This window comes from Dromaius novaehollandiae, chromosome 8 (assembly GCF_036370855.1).
Source record: "Dromaius novaehollandiae isolate bDroNov1 chromosome 8, bDroNov1.hap1, whole genome shotgun sequence".
Classification (NCBI taxonomy): Eukaryota; Metazoa; Chordata; class Aves; order Casuariiformes; family Dromaiidae; genus Dromaius; species Dromaius novaehollandiae.
This window is the reverse complement of record NC_088105.1, coordinates 8799932-8817294: the sequence shown is the minus strand read 5'-3', so window position 1 is coordinate 8817294 and position 17363 is coordinate 8799932. Positions and strand designations below refer to the sequence as shown.

General features: G+C 44.7%; 1 protein-coding gene across 1 annotated transcript in view; it reads left to right on the top strand.

Annotated features, from left to right (window-relative positions):
• The window catches only part of RC3H1 (ring finger and CCCH-type domains 1), a 75246-nt gene that overhangs the window by 13013 nt on the left and 44870 nt on the right, over positions 1–17363 (top strand). Inside the window, 2 exon segments of the mRNA XM_064515600.1 lie at positions 7734–8103; positions 16097–16217. Of these exon segments, the coding sequence (XP_064371670.1) occupies positions 7873–8103; positions 16097–16217 (352 nt within the window). The 5' untranslated portion in view covers positions 7734–7872.

Sequence of the window (17363 nt, the reverse complement as noted above, 5' to 3'; positions counted from 1 at the left end):
GAATAATTCAGTCTTGAAACATTTAAGAGATATCAGGGTATAGAATTATAAACAGGCTCAGAATGGGAAAATCTTCTTTGTTATGAACTCCTGCTATGATGAAATGTGTGTGCCAGCAAACTGGACGCCTTTTGAAATAGCATCACAGTAGTGTGGGGACTGTTTTGCATACAATACACGAGATCCCTGCTTGTGATCCTATTGTCTTTAGAATAAACTCAGGAGCTAAAAAAGAAGCAGATAAGGGATACGCTGGTACTTTTCTATTGTTTAAAAGTTCATTAGTTGTTTTCACTGCTTGTGGATAACTTTGTGCTTATATTAAGGTAGTCTTTTGATGTTTAAATGCCATCTTCAAAACAAATTGCATCTCCTGAATAAACTGAAGCTTTATGAAAGACTGCTGTTACATAAACAGTTATTAATGTGATTCTACTAACATTTATTTTTAAAATGGGGGTAGCATTTACTGACAAGAAAAGTGATGGATCTCTTCATTGTGAAAAACAAACTCCAGATAAAGAAATGGTTTTGCATTTACATTTTCAGAGACTCTCTGAAATGGAAACCTCTCCTTTCCCATGCTTAGGAGTAGCAGATCTATTCACTTAACACTACTTTTACCATACATTTCAGCATTTCCTTACTATTACACCTGGGATTTTGGCCATCTGGGGTTAAATATAGGTAGTTTGTAAACAACCAAAACATTTTTTCTTTTTTGAGAGTGAATAGTGTAATGCTAACTCTTGAAGTGAGCTTATGTAAATAGAATAGGAGTAAAAGTTATCAAGTTGCTTCCTATATCTGCTCGGGGGAGGAAGTTCAGATCGTGTACTCGATTCTGGCCTTGTAAGTCTATCACAGACATGTTTTGAGTAACATTTTCTCAATTAAAAAACAAGAAGCACCCCAGAAATCCAAGTTTGGTGAAAGTTTGCTGGGAGGCAGGGAGGGGGAGATGTTAAAGGATGTATTATAGTTTGGAAGCTTTTCCTTTTCTTTTTTTTTTTTTCCCCCCTTTTGGACGGTTTTTGGCAAACATTTGTAGCCAGGCTTTCATTGTCTGGCGTTGAATGGTGTTATTACAGCTCTAGTGCCACTCTGACGTCAAAGCAGAGTTATAGCTGCTGAATCAAGTTGGGAGAGAGATTTTTAGTGGAGAGGGGGTGGCAAGCAACACTTTCTAATTTTCTGTTTTATTTTTAGGTTGGTTTTATGCTTACTGTCCCAGAGTTCAGCTGGGTTTTAGGGAAATGATTCTCCCCTACTTACATCTGACTAATATACGATAAAGGCTTTGCATTGCCTTTACTGCCCTAGACGTGTCCTTGCCCCTAACGGTGTAAGACTAGCGACCGAGTGTCGTGTGAGAATACGGAAAACGAGGTGTCGTTCCAGCCCCGCTGTGAAACGCCAGGTAAATCAGGGTTTTTGGTGTGTAGTAGGGCCGTGGCTGTTGCCTCGCAGGATGGTGTGACGCCTGGGTCGTTGCCTCCCAGCCGCGCCACCACCCTCTGCGGGGAAGGGCCCTTTTTTTTTCCCCCGCTGCTTTTTGAAGCCAGAAGGTTTTGAATGAGGGATAATGTCCTTAACCGGACCCATTTTGCTAAAATATCTTACAGACTGCCAAATAAGAGACTTTCCTGTCAAAGTGGATACGTTTCTTCCTTTTCTTTTACAGTTAAAACCTGTACTGAGCATAAATGAAAGCATATCTTTGATCTGATTTAGCTGAGCTTCAGGGAGGTTCGAGGCAGAATTTGGGTAGCATTCATGAACATTATATGTATATTTTTAAGTGACCCAGGAAGGGGCTGGCGAAGCCCTTAGGGTGGGGGGGAGCAGGCAGCCCAGGCGGAGGCCGAGGGTTGGGGGCAGATGGGGGCTCGCTCCGCGGCAGGGTTGAGCGTGTGCGGGAATGAGGAAGCGAGCCGAGCCCTCGCTGCCGGCTCGCCTGCCCGCGGTGAACTTCCCCACGGCAGCCAGGAAAGGGAAGGAAAAAAACTTAAACTCAAAATACATTGGAAATACTATTGTGTGCTTTAGCATGTTAGTGCTGTTCATGGGGCTCCACAGGCAGAGGTGAAAAGCTTTTCCTTCTACCAACTCCTGTCTGATCAGGTGTTTTTATCTATTTGTTCTTTCAAAGAGGCTTTTCTGTGGGACTAGCTATGGAAAACACTGGCATGATTTTTTCCTGTTCTGTGAGCAGCGAGGCTGGCGGTACAGGGTGTTTTGTGTGCGGGGCCTCAGCGCGCCTTTGGAGAGCAGAGCCCGCGTAAACAACCCATTCCTTCTGGCTGGTCAGGGTTTCCCATGGGTTAGTGTGTCAGGTTTTCCCTAAAATGAAATTCAGGGCTTTTTCAAGTATTTTAAGCCCTTCACTTCCTCTCAGGAAAGAGGGGGAAAAAAATACTCGCGCGTGCTCAGAGGTTTTTTTTATTGCAGCGAGCAGAGTCGCCTGCTCCAGCAGCCGTGGTGGATCCGAGGGGTGAGCTGGGGGCGGCGGGGTGGCCGCGGGGGGTGCTGCGGCTGCCGGCTCCTGGTCGGGGTTGCACCAGCTGCGCCAGGCAATGCTATTTTTATAATCTTGAGCCTGAGAGAAGTTTTAAAGTAAGGAACGTATTGCTGCGCCAACCCCACGTGAGGGAGACTCGCACCACTGGCCAGGTGAGCCCTTTCCAGCAGGGCTGGCTACTGCAGAGGAGTAGGAGTCTCTTAAAGAATTAATGAAATGGTACCATCTTTATTAGGTTAAATTACAGAATAGCCAAGAGCTGTGTTTGCGTGAGCAGTTCGGTTGGCAAGCCTGAGTTTGTCTTGGCAGCGGGGAGCTGCTTTAGCATTAAAAAAAAAAGCTTACTATATGTCCAGCGTTAACTGTTGTGGGAGCTTTTGATTGCTTTATTTCTGAGCAAGACTCGGCAAAAGTGAAACGACCTCGGGACTAAAACAAAAACGGGCAATAAAAATTACTCTCGGTTTTGATCCGCAGATGTCAGAGAGCGGCTGTTGCTTGGATAAGGAAAGCGTAGTGGCGAGGTACCCCGAGGAGACGGGCGCGGACGCTGGCGCGGCAGCGCTCTGCGAGGCGCCGTGTGCTGAGTCACTGCTCCGCGCTGCAGCATGACTCGGGGCGATCGGGGGAGCTCGCCGGTGACGCAGCCGCGCGTGATGCCTCCCTGCTCGTGCCAGCTACGTCCGAACGACACGTCTGCGCGGACAGGCGGTAGATCCTCGGTACCTCTGCCGCAGGACGTGGGGAGGGCAGTTTGGAGGGAGCTGGATTTTAACCGCGAGCAGAAGGGAGGGTTCCCGGATGTCGCTAGCGTGCGAAACTCGATGCCGGTAGATATTGGTGCAAAGTATTCTGGGTTTTTTTAAACGGATTTTACTCTCGAGGATAGATCTGCAAAGCTGCCTAGCTGCCTGTGACCATCCCAGGCGTCAGCAGCCGGGACAGAGGAGCGAATTGCCGCGCAGGGTAAAGGACGTGCCCAGGCCCTGATCAGCCGGCCCTGGGGTCTGCAGAGTTGCCCGGCCTTTCTCTGAAGCGCTGGCAGGGCACCAGGGCGGCGGGGTTGCTGATCTGATTGCAGCATGACGTTTCCAGGGGGATTTGGCAGGTGGAAGTTGCAGGATTTAACGGGACGGGGGAAAGGACGGACCCAGAAGAGGAAAATTTTTTCCAGTTCTTCTAACTGGGGAAAAAAACCACTTTACACATTGCTAAGCAGGAGAAGGCAACTTGCATAGAGGTAGGTGACATGTTCAAGCTCAGCAATAAAACCGTCTCTGGCTCTAGTGTACTATCCAAGATGTATGTCTTGGACTTTTTGATTCTTAATTACAATTTCTTTGTCTTCTCAGTTTTGTCCTGTGGGTGTGTTTGGATTTCTGTGTTCTGTGTTTTCCCAATGCTGTTAGCAGGAGCTGTGAGTAGGCGTCTTAAAATGAACCAGGTGGTGGTGGTAAAATGTGCATGCAAAAGGAGAGGGTTTTTACCCTTATGTAGTGTAGCAAAGGTGCATGCTAAAGTTTAAAGCAGTGTTAGCAACTGAAATAAAAAATAATTAATTTCCAGACAGGTAGCGGAAAGTTACCCTTTCCTTGCTAATGGCAAAATTTGCTCCAGCAGTAAGACAGGAGAGCTGCCTGCTCTTTGGCCTGGGCTCTGTGGCCTGTTAATTGAGCAAACAAGAATCCCTATTTGAAACGTTAGTGATTAAGAATAACAGTGTGCCTTGCCTTCTTACACACCAAACTCTTGTATTTGATAGTGTTTATATTTTCTGGTCTAATTTCTGGCATATCTTTATTTTTCTCAGTTGTGTGCAAAGAAGCACATATTCAAAGTACTGGAAAACTATTTTCACAGTCTTTCATCGTTTTTAGAGAGGGTGGGGTTAAAAAGTCATGAAGTCAATGTTATGGGACGGGGATTTTTTTTAACAGATAAGTCATTTATAAATACCTTTTGAATTAAGATTTCATATCTCTGGCCTCATGCTGGAGAGGTATATAATGTGTGTGTATGTGTGTGTATATATATATATACACACATGCATGTATTTTTTTTGAAGTCTTCTACCATGGAAGTATATTTATGCCTTTTCTCTTAGCTCTCCAAGGAGGCATTCCCTTCCTCCAGCGGTGGTAGTTTCGGTAGCTGTCCCTAGTAATGAAACTGTCCTTGTTGCCCTCGTTTCGTTGCAGCTTGTCCTTTCTCGTGTTTTCAGTGGCTCTTTGACGTTAGGGCACCCTTGCTTCCTGTTGTTTCCAGGGTTGTAGCAGGTGCCAGACCTCATGAAAAGATGCATATCTTTCCCAGCTTCATTTCTTACCTGTGAACACCATCTCTGTGCTTTGTGCCTGTTGTATCTCAGTGCGCGATGCTGCTTCCTTGCCCGACGACCAAGGATGGGGCAGGAAAGCTGCAGCCATGGCCGTGGGAGGCTGCGACGGCGTGGGGTCCTGCGCCAGCCCAGCCGCGTTCAGCTCCTGCGCCTGTTCCTGCAAAGCTGTGCCCGTCTTGTGTGGACCAGAGGAATGCCCCTGCTCCATGCCAATCCCTTTGGAAGATTTATTAGTGGTGCTGGCTGCTCGGACAGCTCTCCTTTCCTCCTTCGAGGAGAAGGTTGGCTGGCTCGAGTCAGTTGGCCGTCTGTTTCTGCAGTTAGGCCGTGCGGAAAGTGACAGCTTCCTGAGGTTTTTCCCGGCCGCGCTTTCCATCGTCAGCACGGTCCCTGGCCTTCCTCTGGCGTCCAGGCAGCAGTCGGTGTCCGCGGTTAGGCCGGCGTCGGCACGCTCGTCCCTGGCCCCGTTGCGGGGGGGGCACATGGCGGTTCCCGCCCTCGGCGGCGGGTCGTCCTCCTGTCCCTCGCGCCTGTGCCGTGATGTGCCTGGCCCCGCTGGTCTGGCGGTGCGGTGCCCCCCGCCTCGGGCTCACTAGGGCTGTTTTGAGAGTTGTGCTTCACGGCTGCTGTTCACCAGCCTTTTGAGACCTGCCTTGGTGAGGCGTCGGTGATCCCCCTGGTTGCCCCCTCCCTGCCCGGGCTGGAGAACTCAAAACTTCCCTCTGTGCTGTTTGCACTGCAAATAAATACGAACTATTTCGTTACGCCAGTTGTCTTAAGTGGCCAGATGTAGGAGTATGAACATGTCTGTGTTTATTTTAATTACTTAACTCTCCTGTGTCAAGTGAATTCAACTCTTGCTTTCCAGTTGGGGGCCTGGGATGGTGGAGCCTCTGTGTCCGCATCTAGTTTCGAGTAGGTGTAGCTCCGGGTTAGCTCCTCTCTCTAGATTTGCTCTATTAGTAATAAGCTGCTCCTGTAATGCTTGATTTAACATAATGGTTGGTAACCAGTGTTTCAGCTGGGTTGTTCAAGTTGTTTCTGAGCTGCAGCTGAATTTGGGAAACTGGTGGGGATGTTTTAGTTCTGCTGTGGTGGAAAGGAGGCAGTATGATCGAGTACTTAAATTTTTTAATCACAAATGGTGTTTCATAGCACCAATAATATATTCAGTAGATTTTTTTTTTTTTTTAAGCTGGGAACTGCTCTTTGCAAAAAGCGTAACAAGCTAGTTCCTACAACAGGTTTGGTTTATAGCGGGTGAGTGTAGATGGAATACTTCATACCAAAGTGTATATTAAAAAAAGAAAAAGACTTGGAAATAAATTTCTGAATGGTTTATGCAGTTAGCTCCATCAGGTAACTCACATATAAATGTTTTTCCTTTGAGATACGCTGATACGGTAGTCATCAAAATGATTTGGCTGTCTGCTAACAAGATGGGGGAAAAAAATACTAGTTTGCCCTTAGAGATGTCACTTGAACTGACCAAACTCAACAGATCTTGCAGTTGTGTGGTGGTAGCGTTAAACATGGTGCTTCCTCCTCCTCTTCCAGTTCCAGGCAGTATGGATTTCTTACTGACTCCTTACTGGCTGGTAAATAGTGGCTACATAGGGTTGTACAGAGGTGTCTTTTGAAGATGGGAGAAATAAATTATTATTAGCTTTAGAGCTAAGCTTTAAGCGCCTTGTTGATAAAAAAGGCAAAAAGCTTAACTAGTAACCCTTCACTGTTTGCCTTGGCGAAATGATGTAACTGGGAACAACAGTTGCACGATATGCTGGAACAAAAGCCTGAGGCTCTTCAGGTCCTCTCTTAGTGTCAGGTTTTTGTTGTTGTTTTAAAATACTTTGATTGTAGATTGCACAAGTTCTGTCTTGAAGTTTTTCTTTTTGCTACTGCTTTAGAATTGAGATTTTATTGTTTGGATTTAGACTAAGGTTTGGAAAAGGCTGCTGTTTTGTGTATAAAATAACTTTCTGTCTGAACAGGTAATAGCAGGCAAGTGTCCGCTCCTTGGTCTGAAAGTTAAGCCAAAGGGAGGGTGAAGCTATAATATATATTTGACTCTTCAAATATATTTTGCTTCTTGATTTAGACAAATCTGTTTGGGAGTTAATCTGTATGACCAGCACAACTTTTTGCTAGCTTCACTGGTGACGGAAAGTAAGCCAGGCAATCAAAGGCTTTTCGCTATTGAATTTCCTTCTGATAATGATTCTTTTCAAATCATTTCATATCTCCGTCGTGTTTACTCTCATATTTCTCATCACATACATGATGCAGCTCTGGTGTTATTTGACTACTCTTTTTTGGTCCCAAAGGGGTACTTCCACTCCCCTGTAATCAGTAACATGTTTCTCTTTTGCGTTTTGATTCAAAACAATTAAAAAGTGACAAAAAATAAGTCCTTCCAGGTTCTTTTCTGTTGTAGTGCTTCTGTGCAAAATTACTTAACCTTTTAATGAATACTGTAAGAATTGTTTTAGTGGCATTGGCAGAGCAGCATTTTAAAAACTTTTTTTTGATTCATGTCTAGTTTATGTTAGTTGGCTCATTTGTAAAGAAATAAGAGAATGTAGAACCCCAAAGCCAATTAATCTCGTCCTATAACTTCAGAAAGATAGATAACTATCTTGGTTTTTGGTTTTTTTTTTTTTTTAAGCTGCATAACAACAGAAAAGGAGTTTTAAGTGGCTTTTCCAGTGCCAGAGAGTAGCTGGAATTAAAACAAGTCGTGACTCAGTCCTCTATTTTTAATCTCGGAACGGCACTCCTCCTTCGGCTATACCAGTGATATTTACATAGCAGAAGGGATTTCAAATGCCTTTTCCAATGGAGAATGCTAACTTTGTTTCTGTTTTCTTTTAGGTTATGTTTCACACTATGTGCTGACTGTCTGTACTTACAGAAGATATTTAAAAACAAACAGACTTTTTTTTTTCAAAGATTTTGATTCCAGTGGAATCTGTGCTTTAGATTTTTGTCCTGTCAATTAACTCCTGAAGCAATGCCTGTACAAGCTCCACAATGGACGGATTTTCTCTCCTGCCCCATTTGCACACAGACGTTCGACGAAACGATCCGGAAGCCCATCAGCTTGGGTTGCGGCCACACTGTCTGCAAGATGTGCCTCAACAAGCTCCACCGTAAGGCATGCCCTTTTGACCAGACCACTATCAATACAGACATTGAACTCCTTCCTGTGAATTCAGCCTTGCTGCAACTCGTGGGTGCTCAGGTAGCAGTGCTTGTTTGTCTGTTTTTACTGTTTCTATGTCGTTTTTTGTTCATTTTGGGGGACAATTTTATGAATAAAGAATGTGGCTCTGCATAAATGGGCTGTAGAGCAGACCTCTGCCTCTCTGTAGACAAACTTTCCAAGTTACAGTTTGCAGACCTATGACATGCTGTAACAGAGCTGCCCAGAACAACAGTCGAATCAGAAACAGTTGACTGATGTTTGCGTTATACCTAATCCAGTGTAACTGTGGGCTGTCACCAGAATGGGGTGATTCTGTTCCCTTCATTCTTCTGTAAGTTGTGTCTAGCCGTGTTACACGCAAAGGCTGAACTGGGTCAGTTATCTTGTGGAAAGCCATCCTGCTGGTGTGGTAGGTCGCTTGCTGTGTCCACAAGCTGAATCAGACAAGTAATGCGGTGCCAGGGAAGCAGGAGGCAGGGAAAGGGAAGTGGTACAGACCCCTCTGGTAGCAGCCTTTGTACTACCTTATGTCTAATCTTGAAACTGTGTCCTGGAAGTGTAACTTCATGAGGTGACCTATGTTAATTTAAACCCATACAGCTGAAAGGGGAGAGCCTGCCTAAGGTCAGCTGAATCAGTGATCTGATTTGGATGACTACTGCAGTGGCAGCAGCCCAAGGAAAGGGACAGGAATGTGCGGCCAGTGGAAAGCAGGATCGCCCTTGCAGCACAGGCTTAAGTTGGCATAAGCTTATCATGAAACCGCATGGTTAGGTCACCGATAGTTTCCTGTGAGCCCTACCTTTCAAGGCTGGACAGGATCATGGACCGGGGAGTTGGGGAGAGGAGGGAAGACCATGTCTAATTTATGGGTGAGAAATATAAAAATGCAGGAAGGATGCAAGTATCTCAGAGGGGTTATTGTTTTCCCATTTCTTGCTTCGCTGTCTGTGCTCAGCTGAGTTGGAGGCAGCAGAAAATTCAGTAAGGTACATATTTCGGTTTTGAGCTATGTTGTGGAGAAGCTATAAAAGGCAACAAGAAAGCTGGGTTTATCCTTTTGATTAGATACTGTGATTTAGAGACCCAAATATGTTTCTGCCACTTTTTCAAGCCAGATGTGGCTTGTTATTGTTCTCTGGCTATGTATTGGTCTAGAAGTTATATCAGAAGATTAAAAATGAAGTTCTGTTTCTGACTGTACTAGTAATTCATCCTGCTTTGTAGGAGAAGGTAATTAAATGCTTAATGTGCTTCCATGTCTCTAACATGTATGCTGCCATCTTTGAAGGGTTTCCAGCAATATGAAGTCTGTGGGTGATGCTAAAAATGTTGTAATCCTCCTCTTTCTCCCTTACTCCATTATATCTTTTTCCTTCCTCTCTGGAGTTCCTAGAATAGTTCCAGCTGTATCCAAATGTCCACATCTATGATGTGGATAAATGTTTGTCCTTTTGAGGGGTTTTTTGTGTGTGGCAGAGCTTCTTATGAAGTATAACAAATTCAGCTTTAATTTGGTCTTTGCCTAAATTTAAATTTCCACAAAAACAAGATCCTCTGCAATGAGGTGGAAAACCACCCCGCCCTGTTACTGGTAACTGAGGATTTTATTCTAGCTTTGCTAGTTAGCTGGCCAGAGTTTCCTTGTCTGTATTCCTGTGTATGGGGAATGTAGGAAGGAAGAGTGTCTTTACAATAGTATTATATTTGCCCTAAGAGCCCTCTGGACTCTAGGTTCAGATTTTGGATTAAGGACCTAATTTCTGTGTCATAAGCTCCTTGCCTATAGGGGAAGAAAACTTCCTTCCTGTATTTTGTGATCCAGGTTTTTACACCCTTGTTTCGTGGTCACTTTAAGCCACCTCTGCCCTCAAAAGAGACAGTATTCCCTTTTCCCCTTTTTTGCTCCTCATTCCTGCTCCTATCCTGCTCACTGTGGCAAGCCTTTGTACAGCTGGATAGTGAACTGGGTAGGGGGACTGACTTTTTCCATGTTAGTGGGTTTTTTTTCTTTTTTTTAACCGTTTTATTTTATCTGGTTGCCTGATCTAACTGATGGTTAGCTGCACAAGTGGTTGCATTGCCTTACAGAAGGAGATGGTGGGAGAACAGCAAAGCAGTTTGCAGCCACGGTCTGATTTGAAGGGATCACAGAGCTGTGTTGGTGCACCGTGTGGATGTTACCTAAACAATCTCCGGTGATCTTAGCTGTTTTTTCTTGCTGCCCACACTTTCCTCTTGAGAGCGATTTGCATTTCCCTCCTAGCTCTCCCCGTGCCAACGAGCGAGGCCCAGCACTGTGAATGAGACCCATGTTCCCCATAATGCCCCCTCCTGCCTCCCCTTTCCCTCCTGGCACCTCTTGTGCTGGTTCCCAGGCTGTGGAGGACTGTAAAATAATTACACTACTTTGTTGGGAAGGGCAGGAAAAGCAGCTGCTATTTTCCACTGGGCTATCTCTTTCTCAGAAAAGCCTTTCTTGACATCTTCTATAGAAAAGGGCTTGCATAAGGGCGGAAAGAGTAGTTTAAAGAAACTGCAGTAACTTGGAGCTCTGCCTCACTAGAAGGTGTGCTTTCTTTACTACGCCTCAACAGAAATGATCTGAGCCGTGAGCCAGCTTGTGAAGCGTGAGTAGTACTGTCAACCGTCACACAAAGCCCTTCGCTTGTTCCACTTTTGGGTTAGTTTCAGGAGGGGCGTACCTGACTTCAACCCCCTCTAACCTTCTGCGAACCTCCATACACCTTAGTCCATGCAGACCTTTAATATGTTTTTAAATGATGTGTTCCCCAAAACAGGTTTCATTTTGGGAGGTAAGCGGTACAACACAATTAAAGCTTTTATCTGGGGGAAAGAGAACAGTCTGTTCTCTTCCCTTTGGGGAGGTTTCAGAGAGGTTCACACACTTGTGAATGCTGCGCACTTCTTTCTGCTGGAGGCAGGGGAGGAGAAGCAGACATTTTGAAGAAACAAATCTCTTCCCGAGTCGCTAGCAGCAGCGATAGGCTTCCCTGGCGAGTTGTGCTGGTTGTGCTGGGTGGCTTTAAGCACAGGTGCAACGGGTGAAATGAACAGGCCTGTGTTTTTGGGGAAAAGACAATAAACTTGTCACGCAGGCTCCAGGGGAAGTAGTAACCCATTTCTCTAATAGCATTGCGTCTCTTTGTAGATTCTGTTACTTTAATGGTGAAAAGAATTGATTCCTTCCTTTAATTACAGTCTGTTTCTTAGTTTTTTTCCCCTTCCCCATCCCTTTACAAAAATGAAGCCTCTTGCCTGGCTTCTAGCGAAACTTCACATGGAAAATGAAGCGTTGCAGACACTCATATCTCTGCTCCCCCGCTACAGCCTGATGCACATCAGCGGTGCCCATGGGATCTGTTCCGGGAGGCAGCGGCTGCGCGATTCGGTACACGTACAGGACGTTCAGCCACGTAACAGGGGAGCGAACACAAGTCCCAAAGGCTTTATTAGATACTGCATTCATAGAATACCTTGCTTTTTAAAATGTTTAGGTACAGAAGAAATCCCTTGAGCCAGTTTCTAAAGGAATGAACTCTTGCATTTCTACTATTCGAGCTTCCACGTATTACTCAGTTACACATAACTATTTTAAACGTTCACCAGGCCCATGTTTTGAAGGTGCCCAGTCACGGATTTGTCATCTAATCTCTTCCCTCCTGTCTTGCGCAGCGTGCGAAACAGCAGTGTGCACGTTCCTAGCAGGTGACATCAAGTGCCAGGAATTCCTGCGGTCGCTTTAATTTCTGTCCGTGTGTCCTGCTGGACACGATAAGTGCGGTTGGAGGCGTTTGCCAAGGGACTCGTGCGTGACAAGCGAACAGGTGGAGCCCGGCTAGCTCATGGCGCTTTAAAGGGGGCGATCGACTGTCATAGAGCTTATGTTACTGGCACGTTTGCTAGTGTCGTACCGTAGCTTTTAATGAAATGAGGGGCCTCAGAGGAGGAATCCTCTGCAAAGAAACATTTGACAAACTTTTGAGGAATTGAAGACTATAGGCGTTGGGTTTTTTTGGCAGGAAGGAAAACATCTGTTTGTGTGTGGGGGGAAATGTGGGGGGACAGGTCTCAAGCTAGACAGAAAGGGGTTTGCTCTGTTTAACGTGTTTCTCTCCTGCCCAATTAAATGTCTAATGCTAATTAGTGGTGACTCGAGCTGACAGCCCTCATCAAATTGCACTTAAACAGCTAATTCAGAAGTTCGGCCTGATGTGAGATGGTGCTTTAGCCTTCTTTTCCGTCACGACCTGCCTCTTTCCATGGCAAGAGTCATGCTGCTGCACGGCCTTCCTGGGCCTGGGCGCCCAGCCTCAACGCCGAGGTGGAGGCGTGCAAAGTTAACCCAAATTTACACTAAAAAAAAAAAGATCCGAGATTACTCTGCTCTTCTTGGTCCAGTCTCCCGTAGGAGACATTTATTATGTCATGTCAGCATCGCTTGCAGTGAAAAGGGTGGGGTGTCTGAGAAAATGAAATATCGAATGAGGAGGAAAATAATGAACTCATTTGGTGGGGTGGCTATTTTGCGCTTCGCCTGTTGTCACCAGCGGTGACCGTAGGGTCCTGCGCGCTCTCAGAAGGATATTTTGCAATAAGGAAGTGAAAATGCTCCGGGCTTGAATGATCCCTCTGTGGTCCTAAAGCAATTCCTTGACAGAGCCAAAACAAAAATTTGCATCTCCTGTGGTATTTGAGTCGTGCATTTACCTTTTCTTTTTCTTTTTCCCCTCTTGGTAAATGCTGTTCTTTCAATCATTCTAATTCTAACGTGGTGAAATGTTTTGGAACCGCATGTGAAAGTACCGGTGGAAGGGCAAGCTACTCGTAAGGTTTGCTGGGAGATGCGCTGCACCCCCAGTTGGATGATGTGTGCGGGGAGAAACACGTTTGCGCGTCCCGAGGATTCCTGAAAACCACAAAATGGGTATCTTCAGCTTTATCCTCCCATCCTACCCCTGCTCCCGCTGAAGGTGAAGACGCAGCTCAAATCTCTTCCAGCCCTTGCTTTACAAGTACAGCTGTGCAAACCTTTTCGACTTTATCCTGAAGTTTCCTTCGCAAAGAAGAAAGGGGGACAGTGTGCAGACACGCAGCGTTGGGCTCGACAAGGTCCATTGAGTAGCTTGATTAGCTCCTGCGAGTTTTTCTGCGCCAGCTTTTTTCTGGTGGAGGGGGAAGCGCTCCGCGAGTGGCCCAGACGGCCCTGGTCCCTCGCTGGTCGAGTTGTGCTGCGTACGGCATTCCAGCGCGCTGGCGCGACCGCATGCTAAATCTGCCTTAATTCAAGATGCAGATCCAGTGCTGAACGCTGTTTCCTGTCCCCTGTCTATTCCAAGCCGTCTTTGCTGAACGTTGCGACGCTCGAGTTGTATTTCAGGTTGTTGTCAACAGTTATGGCTGTGGCCGCTGTAAGAGAAAGTTGCCAAATCTCCTTTTACTCAAAACTTTCTTTCTTAGAGGCAGCAAAAAAACCTTAGAAATTAAGTATAGAAATAATAGCCAAGGAAAGCATTCAAGCTAACTTTGCTGCCTTGATAAATTAAATGTCTTTCTTTTTGTTTCCTTTTCCTTTTACAAGGAGTAAGAGGGGAGGTGCCTGACCCAGACCATCTTGAATTTGCTAGTTTTGGGCAGTATCAGCTCTCAATTGTTGGGTTTTAGATTTCCAACCCAAAGAGTTGGTTTGTTTTGGTCACCAAGCTCAAAAGCAAGAGCTACCCAGCTGGTAACTTTTTATTCTGTAGCATGTGTCAAAATGAGAAGCCGTGAGCACGCACGCAAGCAGCGGAGGCTATAGGAAAAGTATGGCCACATAATTAAAACACAGACGGCTTTTATCAAAATTGGTAGGAAAGCTCCTGCCCTCGCCAGCGGGATTAGTGCTTTGCCCTGTTGTGTATATGCATGCACGCAGTGTAGCAGGGCTGGGTTCTCTCTTCTGCCTGTGAATGCGCATTTGGTGTTTCCTCAATATAGTAGTGTAAAAACGTACCATGTATACTTAGCCAAAATTATTCATGGAAAATCCTGGTGGCAATACAGCTGCGCAGGAGTTACGAGAAACGAGTTGTGGTCATGGCTGGAACTGCTCCTGTTATGATTACAGATGTGTTGGCTGCACAGATCTACTGGATCTTGGGCAGTCGTATTTGTATGCTTTAACACGTATGCTGCGCTCTCAAGCGTTACGCTGGACGTGTTGGTGGTTGTGTCCCAGAGTCCTGTTAGCATAGCTCTGCGTGCTTACTTTTCCTTATTTTGCGCCCGAGTTTTGGAAGGGCTGCTGTGCTCCTTTGCAAAGGCTTTTCCCTTTGCTCTCCATCATCCATGTGTATTTGAAGTTAGAGTTGTATTAAGCGACTGATTATATAAACTCCCTATTTATTTACTTTTTATTTATTTATCAAATTTGAGCATCTTATAAACACTGAAAGTCAAACTGGATTTTGGAGTATGTACATTTTTCAGTAATTGCAGATGTTTTAAGTAACTCGTGTCAAAACTGCTTTTTTTCAGGAGTCTGGAAAAAAAATACTTCAGGAAAATTTTAAAGCATGGATATAAAATAGTATTCCTTTCTTATGCCTTGCTTTAACATACCCTCTGAGGAGGAAACAAACGGGAGGGACTGCAGTGTAGTAGATCTCATTTAAGCATACTAAATGGAGGCTTTAATGAAAATGTTGTCACCAGACTGTAGCAAGACTGCTTTTATTTTAATGTCCTTTTCAGCAATTTCTCGCTTCTCAGTGCTATCGATGAATGCATAGAAGATGGCAAAACATACATCTCTCTCTCTGTTACTCATTCATGCAGTTGTAAAGTTCCTCCTTTTCTGGGCTGCGTCGCAGGGAAAGGGGAGCAGGGTCGCAGCTGGCTTTGGCTCAGGCGCTAAAGGCCTGTCTGTGCTTGTAAAAAGGCTGAGGCCCCTGGTGGGTCCCTGTAAGCAGCTACGCGGGGCTGGCACGGTGCTACTGCCGCTGGGAGAGTGGTTGGTTTGGAAATACAGAAGTCGCAGTCTGAGGTCTGTGTTCACTTCTGGAGAATATGCAAAAAGCACTTGTATTTAATCTCCTGAGAAATTCCAGTCCTTTTTACTATTGTATATATTTTGAGTTGATTACTGAATAGTGATGTTTGTGAACGTTAGTACGGTGCTGTACTGGCACCCTAAATTTGTTTACTGCATTAAGAATTTAACTGGGGGAAAAGCAGAAAGGAGAATTAAAACTTAGAGAAAAAAGTCCAACATCTCTTTGAAAGATCTTGGGTTTTGGTGAGTGCCTGGATGAAGAAATAAATGCTGCAGCCAAAACATTATAAAACCAAAACTCACAAGCCTGTGATACCAGATTAATGCTTGCATATGTGTGCATATGCACTGTGTAGGGTAATGTCGTCTTGCAGCTTGATTAACTGGGTCTCTTCAGAATATGCTGTAATATAATTGCTGCCATTCCCCCCCCGCCAATCCAAATAGCTCAGAGCACTTATCCCTAGATAATCTGAGAGCTGCCAGCTCCCAGATACGAATCTGCACCTTCTTGCAAACCAGAGTTACCTGAGTAATTCCGATTTTTGGCAGGCCAGCTTTGGTGGTGTCTCAGCATGATTGCTGCTTCAGCAGAAGTTTATAAGAAATTTCATGTTTCTTGTGCTAATATCTGTTGTTGTGGAGTAAGCATTCTGGTTTTATTTCATATCAGCCACTAAATAAAAGAAGTCTGATAACATGGCTTGTGAAATAAACTGAAGCTGATGAATTTTTCTGCCTTTTTCTTTTTTTTTTTAAATCTTTAACTGATTTTTTTGCAGGGGGAGGTGGGAGCCATTTGTTCATTAGAATGAAAAATTACATATTGCTTACTAATGTAGAAAAATTGTAGAGAAGGGGAATGAAACAGGAAATGCTTGACGTTAGTAAACTCAGTGCGGTGTGTGCTTGTAAGCGTGACTACTGCTTGTTTGTGCGTATTCATCACAGATGTCCATGTCACCTCTTCAGGTTCCAGAGCAGCAGCCAATTGCTTTATGTAGTGGAGCTGAAGATACCAAGCATTATGAGGAGGGCAAGAAATGTGTGGAAGAATTAGCATTGTACCTCAAACCACTCAGCAGCGCGAGAGGTAATTCCTCCGTTTCCTTTGAAAATGAAAGCTGGAAACATATAAGATGCATAACAAACTCTCCAAATGATTACAGGTAGAATCTGTTGGAAAAATTGATCTAGACCTAGTTTAAAAATATCAAACTGGAATCACGTTTCTGAGCATTAAGGTTATGTTTTCACTTGGGGAAAACATCTTTAAAGGCATTATGTCAAAATAATACTGAGAAAAGGCAGAGGTATTTGGATTCAGAATAGCAAGTTGAGATAAACTTACTAAGTTGGATTGTCCTCTGCTAACTAAGTAAAAGTAAAAACTCCGCTATTTCTTGAGTTCTGCTTTACTTAGATAGCTGATAGTAATGCAGCTTTGTTGCGGTGGAGGAATAAACTGAAGGAAGTAATGCATTGGATGTGGGACATACAGGAGAAATAAGTTACCCTCTGTTTATATGAGACCTTACACAACAGCTGGGTCTGTTTAAATAATGTTAATTTAACACAACTTCACTGAGTTTGTGTGTGTAGTGCGTATACATGTTATGTATGCTGGATTTGGAAAAATCAGTTGTAGAAGACGTAGAAGCAAATGAAGAAATGCAGGTGAACATCATGGGCATCAGCTTTCCAAAAAGAATTTTTTACGAAAAGCTGTCTCAAGCTTTTGCAAATAGCGCAGTGTGATACTAGCACGGCTCTGAGTATTTAGTGGCCACATTAACAAGCTCTAGGTAAATCTCTGAACAACAGCAATATTGTAGCTGTCTAGCAAGTCATTTCTGGTTTTTGTCCTGGTTTCAGTGGATCCCAGCATATTTGTGAATGTATTTATTCACCTCAACCAAACGCTTCTGAACTTGCATCAGTTTGGTTTGGCTAGGCCAAAGCAGAGATCTTGGGTAAGATGCTAAATGTTTTGTGAAAACAGACCGATGGTTGGAGAAGGACATGATCCCTGCAAGCCTCAGAAACAAGGAGAAGTCTGCAATATGAGTCTGCCTGAGGTTAGGCAGCTGGAAATCCATGTGGGAGGCTGCAGGAGAGAGCCCGAACATGGGAAGAGAATTCACTAGAGGTCGTACCTTCCAAGTCAAATCCATCAATCACGAGGTGTAAATCTGTGGGGAAGCAGACTCCACAGAACTATTTGCTTTTAATGCTGAGT